General features: G+C 40.6%; 1 protein-coding gene across 8 annotated transcripts in view; it reads left to right on the forward strand.

The window, feature by feature from the left end:
• The window catches only part of FBXW7 (F-box and WD repeat domain containing 7), a 191,462-nt gene that overhangs the window by 158,121 nt on the left and 16,171 nt on the right, over positions 1 to 17,170 (forward strand). For all 8 annotated transcript variants that reach the window (XM_042807634.1, XM_042807639.1, XM_042807637.1 and 5 more), the window contains 3 exons: positions 2,261 to 2,343; positions 5,371 to 5,512; positions 12,644 to 12,778. In XM_042807634.1, coding sequence (XP_042663568.1) covers positions 2,261 to 2,343; positions 5,371 to 5,512; positions 12,644 to 12,778 — 360 coding nt within the window. The remainder of the gene's footprint in view (positions 1 to 2,260; positions 2,344 to 5,370; positions 5,513 to 12,643; positions 12,779 to 17,170) is intronic.

Raw genomic sequence — 17,170 nt, forward strand, 5'->3', positions numbered from 1 at the left:
CCGTGGCGGGTGGCGATGCGGAATACAGTTTGCTGCGCCCCTCCACCTTCCCCCCCTCCCTCCCCCCCTTTTTTTTTTTTTTTTTTTTTAAATAATATACTGCAATCTCAATTATTTCGATAAATAAACGTTATCTGAAGGAGTTGTGTTTTCCTAGCGACAGAATAAATATTTACGGGGGATGTTTGCTCGGCGGTTTCTGTTTTTCGGTTACACAGATACCTTACTGGTGTCTGAATCTTGTCACTAGACCTCTCTGCTGTAGAGAAAGTTTTATCTTCTTCTTATGGTAAACGACATTTTTGACCGTGTATTTCCTTAGCGCCTTCTGAGATGCTGAAAGTCTGTCTGTGTGGTGGACCCCATGAGAAAGTTCCCTAAAATACCTGGGAAAAAAAAATAAAATAAAAACCACCAACCAAAAGATAATGGGTGAAATCATTATTAGGCAACAGAAGAGAGAACTGTATATTGTTTTCTTTGCTAACGCAGAAGAGTAAATCACTACAGCTGCTTTTTCTACTGCAGGCTTCGTACTTCCTATTTTTAAGGTGTGCTTTTGGAAAACTGCATCTCCCTCTTAGGAGAGGCAGAAGGGGGATGTGGTGATGATAACCGCTTAGAAAGGCAGGCTGGAAATAAAAATTTCCCATGAACGAGAAAAACCCTCTCTGAAAAGTCTGTCATCGAATACTGAAATTCATGCTCAAACGTCTTACTTAGGCTTCCAGTAATTTTGCTGGCTCGCTCGCCTGGCACAGCGATAAGAGGTGGTGTCCGTGATTTTTCGGTGGTGCCCACGGGCCGGGTTCCCCGGGGGGAGGCGCGGGGGGCTGGGTGGGTGGGTGGGGAGCGCGGGAGGGCTCCGGTGGGGTGCTGGGGGGTGTCCCAAGCGAGGAGGCATGGGCGAGGAGAGGCGCCTGCCCGGCAAGCTCTTCTGGGGGCGTTGTCGCCGTCGCTGTGAAACCCGGACTAGTTAACCTGAGTTAGCTTTCCTTTGTAAGCACTAACGAAGCGAAACGCGAGCTCCTCACCCACTGTTTTCGGGGAAAGCCCTCGCGGTGTTTCGGGAGTTTCAAAAATAAAATGAAAAATCACAACAAAAGCATGTGGGGCCGGAGCTTCAGTTGGAATCCCGTTGGGGTTTTGGGGTTTTGTTTTTAGGTGGGCAGACTGATACAAGAAACGGTTAAATACGTTATAACATAAGGATAAAAAAGATCAAATCGGCCATGTGAGAAAGATGCCAACTTCTAAACTATCTTAAATATGAAATTTTGAAAAAAACGGAGCAAGTGGTCACACTGAAATCTGAACTGTAATGCAAGTAGTTTATGTATTTTGCAGCTCACAGTTGTAAACAGCAGTAAGCATTCTTCTGCTGGCTAAAGTGTTTTGGTGTATCACATCTTAAAAAAAAGAAAAACTCAGAAATAGCATTTGGCATACACGTGTCTCATTGAGTCCAAAAGCCTGTGGTTAAAGATTACCCAAATATGCAGAAAGTAATCTTTGTTTGTCTGACTGGATAAACATGGCTTTCACTGGTTTCCATCTCTTTGGTAATCTTTGCAGACTGGCTTCCCCTTTTAGCAGCTGCCCTGCTCGTTATTTGGTTTTGATCATATCTAATTGCAGGTGACGTTCAAGACCAAGGTTTAGTGCTTTTTATCCTTACCCTTGTTGTAAAAATGTCAGTTAATTTGTCAGTATTACTGCAGTTTTATAAATGTTTTCTATGTGCAACTTTAAAGGGGTAGGCAAAATAAAAAATATATTTGAATGCTATTTTTTTAAGCCCCCAAATGAGTATTTGGTTTATAACGCAGACAGGCTACCTAAAATTTAACCATTTCCACGAGAGACTTAGCAGTGAACCTGAACACAAAGAATTAAGGGGTTTGCTTTAGTTCTTTCCCTCCCCTCCCCAGAGAATAGAGAGAGAACAGCTTAGTAAATAAACCAACACAGAGTTCTGCACACTTTTTCACATCTGAAATTTGGAAATGAAAATAATATAATTCCAGTAGATTTTGGACCCTAAAGCAACAACCATGTATCCGCGCACCCTTTAAAACAGGTATCAAATATTGCTGAAGCTAGAAACTAAAATGTTGCTTTAAATCATCTTCCTGTGAAGGTCAACTTTGTTGAAATTCGATATCGAAGGTAAAAATGGATTAATTTTACAGAAGTACGTGCAAGTAAGGCTGGTCATGTAACTAAATCCGTGTTGTTACTTTTTTCCCTCACCTTGCAGATGAAGAGAAAGTTGGACCATGGCTCCGAGGTCCGTTCTTTCTCTCTGGGAAAGAAACCCTGCAAAGTCTCGGAATACACAAGGTAATTAAATGCAGTAACAGATCACTGGATCCCGATTCTTGCGTATATCCTGTCTTTCCAAGTGCTCAGCCTGATTCATGGCTCTTCTTAATGTTAAAGCACTGTAAAGCAAAGAAGGGGTGGTATCAGCATTCGTGTACTGCTTAGCTAATTTAAATTACGTGAACTGAAGATGAGTTTTAATGAAGTAGCCAGACTTGCATTTCTTCAGTTGAGGTTTGTGTTTCATTGTAAACATACCATGCCCATTTACTTAAGAGACCTTTTAAGGGCTGAAACATTCCTGGGAACAAAATCAATCGGGTTTTTTAAAAGGGACATAATGATAAACCCTAAGACTATTACAAACTGTGATCAAATGTATCACTTTGCTATGGCAACAGGAATGAGAGAGTGGAAATTTATGTAGGCAGAGCAGACCATCTGATCTTAACAGGAACACACACATACTTGTTATCCACAATATGAAAGTATTACGGGTTCTAGTCTGCTTCCTTACTACTCCTAAATGGCACCAGACCGCACAAATAACCGCTGCTGTTCTGGTCAGAGGCTCGATGGGGTAAAGCACTCCTGGGCATGAGAAGCAGTGGTAGAGTAGGGCCCTCAATGCATGCCTTACAATTGCAGTTCTTACTCTATAGTTGCCATAACAATTGTGCTCAGATGTCACGCTGCTTCCCATCCTGTTTGAATTTACACCACGTTATGTTTTTTCCCTGTAATGAGCATCAGCCCTCCCGCAAGCATTGCGCTTGCCTCCCAAAATTGTCTGGGGATGTTTTTTCTTCTGAACACGCTATAGTGGTGTTCAGTCACTGATGGATCTTTCAAAAGTAATTTATATTTTATTTCTCTTCCTTTAAGAGGTTAGTCGGGTGATGAGTGAAAAGTTAGGATGGTGTGGGGAAGCAGGTTCCGGGGTTGCTTTTCAGATGTGTAAACACTGCAGTAGAGAAAAAAAGAGGCCACGTCTTGTTGCTGAGAAGCCACGAGTTGCAGCTTCCACATCCCCCTCAAGCCTCAAGCTGGCAGCTTCTCCGGGTCTCTAAATCAGTCTCGTGGAAGAACACTCTTGTTGGCCACCAGATCCTTGGGTGACACACTGTCCTCTACACTCCCACGAGAGTAAACAGTTCAGCAGTAAAGAAAGTACACTTTTTGTCAAGTGTACCAGTCAGATTCAGAGGAACCGCTGGGCTTGTCCAGCTTAGCTTCCACAGAAACCTGGCTGGCTGTTTTGGGGGAAAGAAAACATACGGGAGAAGTAAAGCGTGAGCAGAAATTTTGTGGTTTAATCTCGGGTCAAAGGAAAGAGGCCTTTAGCTCCTGTTTTGAATAACTGTTTTTGACTGAGAATCAGTTTACAGCGGGAGAAATTAAAGTGTAACTGTTCTACTGGAGCAAGCTCAAGGCTACGTATTGCTCAGATCCAATATAAGCCAATTTTAAGGGCCTTATTTTGGACCTTCAATGATAGGCCTTCTGCTGGATCTCTGTACAGGTGATGAGAGTAAGCAAGCTGTAAAACCAGATTTTATTTTAAAAAAACTTTCAACTGACATTGTTTGGATTCTAAGTCATTACTGGCGTAAAAGAACCCTTAAAATAACACCTGATCCTCTCTCTCTTAAACTGTTTGTTGTATTTTATTTAAATAATATTTAGGCAAATGATGCAGTTCCTGTGCCTGCTTGTTTGCATTTTCCCTAGGATCACACTCTCTTTAAAATTGGCAAGCCTGATAAACCTTCTTTGTGTATAACAGGTAAAGCCAGTAAACAGATGTCATTAAGAGGATCCTTCATCTGTGAAACAGTAGTTTTAGATCAGCTTCTGTTTCTGTTACTACTCAGTAAAAATAACAGTTAAAAATAAGTCTGTTCAATCTTTACTTTTCTTTGCCAGTTTGGGTAAAATGTTAGAGCATGCTGTGATTGTCCTTCAGAATAAGAAAGAGTGAAATATTTGTAGAGTATGATGAGAAATATTAAAATTAACTTGCCTTGCATCATTTGAAGCTATTACTGTAGCCGCTGAAAAGTCGGTAAAACCCCGAAGCTCATACCTGCTAAAAAGGTGGATTTATCATACACAAAAGCAAAGGGTTTTTTGGAGTCCCACACTGTATTTAAAATTTTCATGCTTGTGCAAACACTACTGGAGTTCCAAATTTCCTACGAGGGAATACAACTTTGATATTCTGTGAACGAAGTACTTTACATTATGTGGAAAAAAAAAAAAAAGAAAACCCAGTCAGCTGTATTTCTTTAGACTCCTACAATAGCAGCTTAATCCAGGCTCTTTTAAAAGCTCCATCCTGTATGAATGAGCTGGTTTTTAACATGTCAGAGTGAAAAAATCAAACTGTAATTCAGAGAGCACCTTTGGCTCCTTTTCCCTCTTCACCTCACCCCCCGCTTTAATTCCTGTGTCACTCCATCAACACACAAACTTTAAAAGACTGTAGAGAGTTATTTCGAAGCCTAATTCCAAACCACTAAGCCACTAGAACTGCTTGATATTACTAGCTCTTTGTCAACAAAATATATTAAGAGCTAAAAATAGATACATTTTTTTTTCTGTTTGGTGATGAAGCAGCACTAGCACATCTCATGTACAGGTGAGACTGAGCTCTGGCTTCCTACACCACCAGTCAGAAGGCACAAATGCAGCCCAGAAGGAGAGGAAATACTCTGGCAAGGGAAGGAATATATAAACCTGCGTCCTCATAGACAACCTGCTGGCCAATTAACGGAGCGGTGATTTTTCAGCCTTGAAAGGTGATCCCCATTTTCCCCCTAGCTGGAGGATCAGCACTGCGGTGGTTAGAAACAGGCGGATTTATAAAAGTGAGGGAACTGACCCCCTGAGTGACCAGCAGAACAATTTTTCACATCGCTGCTTTTGCACGCAGAGTTTCAGTACCGGTTGCAAATTCTGTACTAGACTTTTGGTTCTTGCAACAGACTTGTGAATTTTCCTCAATGTTTTACATGTGACTGTCACTTTTTATTTGTGTCGTAGTACTACGGGGCTGGTGCCGTGCTCTGCCACACCTACTACTTTTGGGGACCTGAGGGCAGCCAATGGCCAGGGACAGCAACGTCGCCGCATTACATCTGTACAGCCACCAACGGGCCTTCAGGAATGGCTGAAAATGTTTCAGGTACCCAGTGCTTAGAAAATAATCATCTGAAGCAGCTTGCTGCCATGATTTAAGTAAAAGGTTGCTTGGGTAGAGGCGGTCCTCCTTACACATCCCAGAATGTCTCTGTCATTGATTTTGTGTAGTGTTGCAAAAACAAATGGGCATTAACTTTGAGGAATTGCTGTTCCCTGTTTCAGCTAGTTACTGTAGAGATCCCCCCAAAATAACTGCTTTCTGTGGTTTCTTAATAAAATAACCCCTCCTGTTTGATGTTTTCACATTTTCTGCAAAGTCTGTCCAAATGTAACAGCTCCCTCCACGGCCTCAGTCTAACCTGAAACGTTTTCACTTGGAGACCAGTGAGCTTTAGTGCACGGGTTGCTTCAGTGCGGGTGTAGCACTGAATTTGTCCTAAGTCTGGTGTCTTCTAAGAATAGAAAGAAAAGTTTTGCAGAAGTAGATTAAAAGGAAACTCAATGTGTATTTTTACTGATCTCTGTATACTGAGCACAATGTCAGCCAACTCATGAGTACACGACTGAATGGAGGCGGGAAAGAGGTTTTCTGTTTCTTTCCAACAGCCTTCAGCAATGTCTGAAACTTAATCTGACAAAAGAAAAGGAGTGAAGGACAGTGCTCTGGACCACTCGAACAGGTCAAAACTGACATCTGCATGGACACAGATCTGGTAGCACCTAAGCCAATTTTGTGTTTGTTAATACAAATGCAGTTTGGGGCAGGCCTCTGCTCCCATTCCATAACCTGTACCGTGGAGATCTCTTTACTGTACAGTTTTGCTCTGTATTTTTAAGAAGTAGGGAGGAGTCCTAGTCATTGACTTGAAAAATGGAAATATTATGTCTTCCTATCTTGATTAATAAATGGTTACTTCTAAAAACATTTTCAAAAGGAGTAGCTAACTAATGCAGGCATTGTTTCAGCTAGATAGAATACAGGCAAAGATAGAAGAGCAATATTGTACATACAGTAGCGAGCATACGATTTTGCAGGCAGAAGCGTGCTTTTGGCTTGATTCATGCTGCCACATAATACCACTAATCTCAATCACTGTCAGTTCTGAATCTTAAAATAATAATGTAGAACTTCTTCCCTTTTAATTTTTACACATTTATATTGTGCTTAAAACACTGGAAGTTTGGAATTAAGATACTCTTGTACACATAATTCAGTTTCTTGAAAATATTAACAGTTAATTAGTATGATGGATCTCTTTTGAGATTGTTCATAGAAATATGTCTTTTTAACCCCTGAGAATCCTACTTGAATGGTACTTCATATACATGATAATGTAGTACTACACTGTATTTTAACATTTGGTAATGTTAAAGCCTTTGTACTAACAAAACTGATTTTGTTATCTACAATGCACAGTGTTTATTTTCTCACGTAAGATTGCTCGTTATCAAAAGTTACATACTATAAAAAAATATTATGAAAGGCAAAAACGTTTGAGAGTGGGGTGCAAAAATGTTTGAGAGTGGGGTGCAAACATGCTTGACAGTCAGAGTGTTGCTGTCAGCTGTTTGGTCAGGATAAGGAAAAGAAGTCTGTAAGCCCGTGGCAGTTTTGCCTGTAGTTAAGTTGTTAGTATTTTAGGGTCCCAAATTCAGGGTTAGTAATGTAGAAACTAAAGTGCTTTAGTAAATATGTAATTAGGTACTTTTGGCTTTTCAAAAAACTTAGTTGCAGTACTAAATGCTGATCTATACGAGAGAGAGAGAGAGAGAGAGGCTTCTCTCTCATAACTGGAGATCATCAAGTAGTGCTTATTGATCACTTCTGTCACTGCTAGTTTTTATTGTATTCACAAAAGGAGGTTCTTTATTTTAGAACCAAAAGCTTTCAAAGTCACGTAGCTACATCTCAGTGTTACATCTCCTTGGCTAATGCCAAGCCACCTGATTCTGTGTGTGCTTATTTTCCATGTGAATTTGATGAAAGGGGCGAGTCTTAAACAGTCAAACGATAAAAGCACATTCTTAAAGTAAGGGCAGCTAGCTGTGCCCAAAGGGCAGAATTAAATGGCACATGTAGCATCATTCTTGCAATGCAAAGATTTTCCTGTACAGAAGGAGAAATGGGGAGGGCTTTCCTTTATGTTCCTTATGCCTGCTAAGTCTACCTAATAGCACCATCTTATTTTATATGAAAATATATTTCAAATTAATTTTAAAGCTAAATTTCCAGGGACACATTAGCTGGACGTATGTACTGTTTCAAGGTAGCACTGTCCTTTGGAACAGAAGCTGGCAGTAACAAGCAGTACTCCATTATTCTGAAGTCTCTCACATATATGGCCTTCAGTCGTTCTCCTTATATTATCTTTTCAAATTAACAAGCAAGACCACTCTTCAATACTAAGGGAACTGAAGATGGCCTTTAAGGTTTTTTTTATATGTTATTGCTGCTGTTATATTTTGTAGTTGATCTAAGCCTTTTATTTTGAAAGTGACAAACTAATGCAGAAAGGAAAAACAGTTGGAAGGGTGGTTGCACTTTCCCTTTCAAAATGAAGATGTATATTGATTTCAATGAAATGTTAGTCAGGAAAGAGAAAAGCATTTTGATAGGTTCAAACCATTTATTTCCTTAAAGGCTTATTTATTTTTTCCTGTTTTGCAGTGGCTCTTGGCTTCAGGTCTTTTTAATATCCACTATAAGATTTTTAAAACTCAGTGCCCAAGTGTATCTTTACAAGATCTTTTTCTTTCGCAAGAAACTTTATTTTATTTGAAGCAGGATGTATTTTTTTAGTCACAAAATTGCTTGCCATAAGGAAAAAAAGAAATCAGCTGCATGCTAAGTGTCAGAGATGGTACTGCTTTAAAAATTATTAAGTTCTCTCTCTCTTCGTTCTTCCTATTTCACATACTTACAATGTTGAGTTTTATTTAAGTAATGTGATGAAAAAAATGCATTTTTTTTGGAATACTAATGTTGAAAAGTTGTTCCATACACAGTAAGCATAGGCAATCACTTTGAGTAACTAATGAACACTGTTATTTTACCTAAAATTGGAAGCATTTCTTTCTCAGCAGTTTAGAGGGTGTCCAGAATGCTTTTGCCATTTCTGGCTGGCAACAGTACTGTTCCTTGCTTTTACATAAATAGTTGGCTAAGCCACCTAAATTCAAATTACTTACCATTCTCCATTTCTTATTCTTCCAGCGGTGCTTATGAATGCATAAGGGTGCGACTGAGTAGTCTTACCTCTTAGATGAAGCAGGTGGTTAAGACTGTATCACAGCCAGCACTGCAGCATTTTCTGTTGGGTGCTCCTGTGGTGGGGCTAGGCTGGGGGGTTGGCGTTTCTGTACAGCCCCCCCGCACAGTGTGGGGGAGATCTGCACTGCCACTGCGTACCCCTTTTGGCCCTGTCACCGGCATCCGTTGGTTTCAGAGGAGTGATGCAGATTTAAAGCAGATCTCCCGATCATCCCTGCCTGTTTCCCTTCGCTTTGGCTCTCAGGGTAGTTTTAATACATATAAACTAGACTCCTTTCGGGAAAAAAACTCTCTTTTGCCCAACCCGTAGCGGGGGTGGGAGGGTCTGAACCAGTCGCTGCTGGTATAGATGGTGTTTCTTTCAGTGGGTTTTGCTTACGTACTGTTTTTATCCAGACTGAGATGCCTTCGAGGTGGAGGGTGGCAGGGTTCTGGGTAACTGATCCAGGAGTCGGATGGAAGCAGGCTGCGGGAGAGCCCTCCCTGCAGGTCTCTCTGATGACAGACCTCCATTAACAGAACTCAGTAACGGAGAAGAGCACCCTGAAATTAAACCCTTTAAAATAGGTGTCCTAAATATACCTGTAATAGAAAAGGACGTAATTGCTACAAACTGTAGCTGTACAAATTGGAGCTAGCAGATGAGAGCTGCGTGATAGAAAAGCGCAGGCCATGGAAGAGTAGAGGTGCAGAATCAGGAGATGAGGAAAGGATAGGTGGCAGGTCGGACAGGAGGGCTGAGGTGGAAGTTGTAGAAGTTGTAGAAGCAGCGAAGACGTCATTTATATTGATTATAAAGCTGTTTTGCATGCCTGAAAAAGGAAAGACGTTTAAGCTTAGTATCAAAGGGGAAAAAGAAGGGATGGTTTTCAGGTAGCTAGTGCCATGGTTGCAGCAACTGCATTCCATGAGGAAATGGTATGGAGCAGCCAAAAGGCCTTGGCTGAGAAATCACCACCTCCTGGAGGAAATGGGAGGGAAGAGGGGGAAAGATTGTTTAGGAATCTCACGTCATTCAAAGAGCAGTGTCAGTAGTCCCTGCGGGCTTTCCAAGGGGTATGTGAATGAATCCTGGAGTTACCTTTGCTAGGGGAACCCCTTTTTTTTAATTTTACGTTAAAATGAAACTTAAGTTTTGAAGACGAGGAAAGCCAATTAATCAAATGCATTTTAAAGATAAAGTATATTCTTTTACAAGGATCTTCAATTTGAAAGGGAATCAGCTGGTAGAAATCCAAGGTATCTGGATGCTACACCACGTGTCTCAGAAGTCTCTGGTCGTCTACAGTGTTTGAAACTTTGCAAACAGCTTGGCACACATTTACTTTTTCTTCCTCTTCTGCAACATTTGTTCACTGGTGTTCCTTACCGAAACCACAAACTTAGTTCTTACCCTCTCTGCTCCATGTGCTGCGTGCAATTTTTTTGCAACTGGATCAAGCTATGGGGCCCAGAAGCAGTAATTTACTAGTCTTGCCTTCGTTAACGCACCGTTGTGTTCATCTGGCAAGGCTTCATCCCAATTTTCCATGCCAGACATTTCCCTCAGAGACCCCTTACCGACTGTAGCTGGAGGTTTGTTTGCTTAAGTGAAAGACTAAGGGGACAGTGTCCTAGAGAAAACATTCTGTAGCAGCTGATTGCTTAAAAAGAGCTGCTTGTAGACATCCCCTGATGATGAATGGACAGATGAAGGATGCTTTTATTCATTAGCATCTCTTTCCCATTCTTGAATCTTTTACCTTTTCTGTTGAGATCTGTATTACGTTTTAAAAACAGCAATGTCCAAGTGTAAGAGAGTTGCAGATTAAGATAGTGTACGGTGAAATTATTAGTCATAATGTTCATAACTGCTAGCAATGTTTGCCACAGCATAAAACAGTGCTTTTCAGTTGAGTTGTTCTAATTTAATAAATGTAGCTGTTTATAATTTAAGGGTAGACTGACCTTGGGAATTTATATTACAAGGAAGTAGCACAGGTATTACTTTCCCTTTTTTTAATTCTCCTAAATTCAAACACGGCTGACAGATGAGATTAAAGATTGCGAATGTTTGTACCTAACACCAGCTAAGCTCTGGGTTAGTGAAACAAACAGCAGTTGGAAAGTTGGTGAGATAAACAGTTCTTCGGTGCGTGATTTATGGAGAACTGCTCTGATGCAAATGTTTCTATTGAAAGAAATTTATAATAAAAGCTGTTTATAACAGCACTGCTGCAATTTATGCTGAGACGTTCTTGCTTCTTTTTAATGGTCTGAGGTATTGGATGCGAGACGTGGAAACCCTCGTCTCACACGGTGCCTTACACACCCACGGACGGGGAGTAGGTTCTTGCCAGTTTAGACCACCTTACCAGTTGCCAGCAGTGTGTGGAAAGGCTGGGGTTGTAGGAACTTCCTTGCCCCCTCCCGTTGGGGCAGCCCCCCGGTCGGGCAGCTCAAAGCTGCTTTCGCTGCCCCGATGGAGAGGGGTCACCTGGAAGTCCCTGCTGGGTCATCACGTGGGTAAATGGTACTTTTCTTGGCAGCCTGAGTATTTTGACATTTTAATTGGGGAGAAAGGATGCAGCACAATCTTTCTACATCGAGTAGAGCGGGGTGTACGCCTGCTTTGCGTTCACTTTCAAAAATTCCACCTTCTCCTTCACTTGCCTCGTTGTTCTGTAGAAACTTCACAATATGAAAACACTGTAGTATTGTGGAGACCGGAGTTAATTGTCAGAATCGAATCCAGAGGACAGAAATTTAGAGCATGAGTCATAAAGGTCCTGAGGTACATGGCAGATTAATAGAGAAATCTTAATTGTAAGGTATCTTGCCGTGTTTTTTTAATTTCAGTTAGCCTCTTACCATAACTATAATATCATTTGTATGTGCTAATTTACTTGTAAATGTCACTCTAGAAGACACTCAAAAATATGAATGTGAATGCTCTCAAAAACTGCGATGTCTCATTTTCTCTCCTCTCCAAGGCCTTTATTCATGCTCTAATTCTGTTGCTAAATCAGTTAGCGGTGGCTGTTGTTTTTTCCTGTAGAAATTATTTTTTTTCTTTAAATTGTTTTCACATAACAAATCAAAACTCTTTGATGAGCACAGGCGAGTTTCAGACATGCTTTTCAGATGTGCAGTATATTCAGTTATTAATTTTTTTCTACAAATGATGTTGTTAATCTGCTGTGCTTTCAGACAAGTGCCTTATTAAAATATTCAAATTTTATGGTGCCCATTAGTAAAAATGTGAAGTAAGAAAATTACCAATCAAAATTCCCTGTTTATTGAAGTGTAAATTGATACTTACAAAATATACTTTGGTTTATAGCCAGGATTTGGAAATTACAGCATTGTCACTTGGGGACATATCGTAGTAGTAAGCAGGCAGTACGCTGATGTACTTTTAGAAGTTTCTCTCTTTCCTTTCCTCTTGTTTCATGTAAAGATTTTGGTCTGCCGGATGAAACATAAAGGTTCAAAGTTATCATCTCACTTGAATGCACAGTGGAGAAAGACAGAGAGGGAGCAGGTCCTGTTGCAACATCTTCATTGTCAGTAATGTGTGTGTAGATTTCATGAACTTCAAAAGAAGCTTAATTAATTTAATTATTATTATTAAATATTATTATCTATTTAATTGCTAATCTGTATGTGTGTGTATAACAAATCCTTTCTTAGCTTATAAATCAGTGTAGTAATTTTCAATATTTTTTGTTGATTAACTTCTCATTTTTGTGTAATTAACATGAGCATTTATCTTGCTGGCTTTTTGCATGCTCTTTACATGCTTGTATACAGCTCTACAAGGAAACTTAGCTTGCCTTATTGGCAAAGCAACAGCGTTTACTAATATAAACCAAACTAGTGTATTAAACTAAGCTTACTGTTCTTTCTTTTTTTGTCTTGCAGAGCTGGAGTGGACCAGAGAAATTACTTGCTTTAGATGAACTGATCGATAGTTGTGAACCAACACAAGTAAAACACATGATGCAAGTGATAGAGCCCCAGTTTCAAAGAGACTTCATTTCCTTGCTCCCAAAAGAGGTGAGAAATCTAGGTTAATACTGGACTGTGTAGTGCCTCGGCTGCCACCGTTTAAAAACTTCCGTGCTAACTGTGGCATTCCCGGTTTTGCCAGCGTAGTCATGTAAACTGATGTTGCAGGTCCACGGTTGGGTACACTGCCATAACGTGGCTGCTGTAATTTCGGATTAACGCACCCTTATCTCTCGGTAGGCATTCAGATACCTGGAAATTCAGATAACTCCTTTACACAAAATCCCAGTAGCTTTAAAAATACCTATCTTAATTGGGTTGATTGTACTTTTTCTTTGAGAACTAATTCTGTTAGGGCACGCACACAGAAAAATTTCCTCTGAATGCAAGACCTTTCTGCATGTTATTCTGTAAGTATAAGCGTTATTGTTTAATGCCTTAAGTGGAAGGGGTTTTTGTAAATATCTTTGAATTTATTTTAAATAAACTGAGCCCTAAAACCTCTACAAAAAAATCCAAAAGTAAACCTGGAAAAGCACTTCTCACTAAGGATAAAGCTAAACCCTAATTCAGCAGATATCTTACAGTAAATCCTTTACTGCAAATCATCAGATCATGTTATATCAGGTTAAAGAGAATCTAAGATTCAGATTTCAGGGTGTGTGCTTTTCAGCATGTGTAACTAAACGCTGTACACAGGAGAGCAATCCTTGGATATCCTTGCAACTAGGACATGAGGGTGGGTATGAAAGATTATAAACTCAGTTTGCTGCAGTTACTAAATGAAGGCATTTTAGTTCATTTAGGAATGGCACTTCTGACCTTGACTGATTTTAGGGAATTGAAAATTCTTTTGTTGTTTGGAGTGGGGAGGGAGTCTGTTTTCTTTTGCCAGATCTACCGCGTGTTGGGTTTTTCATGTGAAAATTTTCAAGAGGACTGAAGTCTTTGTAAGTCTTCGGTTACTAACACGTTACAAAGCAAGTTCTTAAAGATACTCTGGTGCTGATACTTGGTTGCTGTGTTTAACACGGTCTTATTACCCGAAGACTGTGCTGTATCTCTGTTTCTTGGTATTTTTTCCTGGTAGATATCCTATTTCTGAATACTGGGATGTACAAGACCCTTATATGGTCTTTCCCTTGATATGCTGTCCTATCTTCATGAATCAGGACGTGTCACAGTCTTCCCTTGTAGGGGTTGGAAGCAATTTATGCAAGTATTCACTGGGTACACGTGACGTGAGATTAGTAGTTACAGAAGCACGTCCTGTGACAGCCTTCTTCATAAATGGAAAGGACACTGGGGGAGGAGAAGAGTTTAGTAAGACCTCTACATGGTTGCCGTGTTTCTAGAGAAGCTGCCCAAAGCAGCCTTAGTTTGGAGGCGGAGGAAGGCAGCACGACTTTATATTTTGAGAAGACAGAAGATACTTTGCCACTTTTGCATCTATTAAGTCTGGAAATTTAATACTGAATTGCTAACACGAACTCGCAGCTCACTTGTCTTTGCATGAGTTAGTGGCAAAACTAAATCAAGTACAACCAGCGATCTAGTTACGCTGTAACTACTGATTATTTCTGTTTTAGCAATTTCTTCACAAAAAAGATACTCTATTTAGCTGGAAAACTTTTCCTCACTTATGTTTCTTGACTCCGATGTAAGTTCCTTGTGCTTAAGTTGTTTATTTTTAGTGGTTTTTCTTGCCTCTTGAAACCAGAATATTGCCAAGCGCTTAGCTTCATGAAAGGGTTGACTTCACCAGTGAAGCTGGCTGAAATAATTTTTGCTTCCTAACTCCCAGTCACTGTCACCAAAATGAACCAAGTTAAACAGAAAAACCCATCGGGCTGAGTCCGCCCCCTCCTCTCCTCATGCTTCACCCCGGCCTGCTGAGCGATGCCCTCCCCGGCTGCTTAGCCTGGCTGCACCAGGGGGTGCCGAACGGGGCTGCGGGGGTAGGAGCAGGTTGTTGGGGTCAGTGGTTCTGTGAACGGGGTTCCCTTCCCGTCAGAGCCAGCGCCCCGTGAAAACACGCTCTCTGGAGTCGTCGCTCCACGTTAACATCTGTGGCTGTCTCCGGTGCTGTTGGATGCAACACAGTGGTTTTGTTAGCTAACCAGAGCAAGGCGATCATTTGGACAGGAGGGCTTTTCTTCCGAAACGTTCTCAGCAAGGCAAGGACAGTAACTTTAATAGCTGAATAACCAACGAAATGTTTGCTTTCCTCCTGAGGAAGCACTCAGTCAAACAGTTAATCTGAAACGAACACCCCTGTTTTCTTCCTGAGACTCTAGAAAGAATTATTGAAATTACTTGTGAAAACCAGGTCTAGAAACCAAAAGATTTTGAGTTTTGCTGAAATCGGCCACAGGAATTTTGTCAGTGCTGCGTGTGTGTGTGTGTGTAAAAAAAAAAAAAAAAAAAAAAAAAAAAATTGAGAGACTGCTTATTATTGGGCATTACTAACACTTGCAGCAGATAGTGGTGGTAAATACAGTTGAGTCAAAGGTCAGATCTGTGCTACCTGAAGTTTTCTTAAAACTAGAGCCATGAGCGGAGACAAAGGGGCGTCATCTCTTATGCACTGCTAATCTTAAAGTCAACTGTGGGCTGTGTTGACCCTTGATGACTATTTAGATAAATATAGTCTAAAATAAATGTCACCCATATGTAACCTGTTTTAGAATCAGTTGGCTCACAGGTTTTAATTACCACCATCTTAGCAAGCATCCGTATCCATATAGATAGGACAAGTGATATTTAAACAAACTGTGCTCTCAGTTAAGGAACATCAACAAAAATGGAAAGGATCTCTCGTGTTTTGATTCTTGCTGCGTGCAGGACTGTCTGATGTGTGTTAAGAAACAGCACTTCTTAAATGATTTTGCATACCAGGAATTAAGACAGAAAGCCTAAAAGGATGAGGTACAGTTGTTGCTCTTGCAGAATCTCACACCAGGTCCTAAAAGCTGGGTCCTTGAGTCGGGAGGGAAGGGAGATTCCTCAGCCTTATGGCCTGGGGTGCATATGGGATCTAACGCGTAACTTAAGACACGGGTCCCTCAGACGTGGAGTCCTACGTGACTCAGACGTGGCAGTGTGAGCTGCAGGGGATGACTTTCAAACAAGGTGTGTGTGCAGTCAAAATGCAGACAGTTCTGGCATACTGAATTTTTATTTCCTGCTCAGTCACTGGCTGGTCTGGATTACTGAAAGTAAATGTTTCTCATAATAAGGTCAAAAATCTGCTGAGGTCAACAGCCTCCGGTTATGAGTTCCTTAGTGAATCAGTTTGCGCTGCTTTGAAGGGCAGATTCTATTTATATGCATCATAACTTCAGCTAAAAATTAAATAAAAAATCCTAAACACAGAAAGATACATCAAACAGGAGTAAAAGTGGATGATCTGATTTCCTCGATTAATTTTGCGTCCTGTTAGTTACTGAGAAAGGCCCCGCTGTTTCAGCATGTAAGTAGTTCTCTGCATCACTTTTTATCGCTACTGTTCTTTCTGCAGAGTTTTTAGCCATGGAAGTGACTCTCCTGCATCTTGTAATTTTATTTTCCATGACTGGGGAGGTGCATTGTTGCTGTCAAGTAGCAAAGCTGTACTTGGTCATCCTACCCTTAGTGATACCTGTCCCTGTGTTTTGGATCGTGTTTTGGGTGCCTCTGTCCCTGTTTAAGACGTCAGTACACCGGAAGATATTTGTGGAGATTTTGGGGGTTTTGTCGTGGTCATTTTATGGCTTAGTTCAGTCAGCTGAGGTCTGAATTCGCCCAATAACCTTTAATTTTGTCACACGGAAAAGTTCATCCTCTATTTATCTTCTGGTGCTCATTGGGATTTCCCATACGTTTTTGGTAGCATCCTGTGTACAGTATTGAAGTTACATATTTCAATCCTTCTGCATCCCAGACCGTAAAACTCCCTGTAACACCACTTAGGGGAGTGTGTTTGCATCCTAATCAGAAAATGAGCGATGCGTATGCTGCGTTCCCTACAGCTGCAGAGTGCTTTTGAACTCGAGTGCGTGTAGCATTTACTTGTTCTGTATTTAGGCTTTCCTGAGCCACGTTACTCATCACAGCGTACTTTCCTATTTGCTCACGTGGCGAGTGTTGTACTTTCAACTCTCAAAATAACTTCTGATGTACTTGTTAGCTAAAATAACATAGACGTTGTTATTTTAGTAATAATTCTGTTAATGGTTCCAATTAACGTGGGTTGCATTTGTAAAAAACATAATAATGATTTCAGCTGACATCTACTTCCTTGCAAACAGAAGAGCCATTTCTGATGGGATCCACGTGGATTTAGTTACTTAGGATGACTCTTCTCGTGAATACTTTCTGCGTGATACTTGCCCACTGGAATGAACAGTAGCTCCGATAAGTTTCTGAGATTGTTTAATAATTTATTGTTTCAGTTTTCTG

The sequence above is a fragment of the Tyto alba genome, unplaced genomic scaffold, assembly GCF_018691265.1.
Source record: "Tyto alba isolate M040663 unplaced genomic scaffold, T.alba_DEE_v4.0 Super-Scaffold_6, whole genome shotgun sequence".
NCBI classification, from domain to species: domain Eukaryota; kingdom Metazoa; phylum Chordata; class Aves; order Strigiformes; family Tytonidae; genus Tyto; species Tyto alba.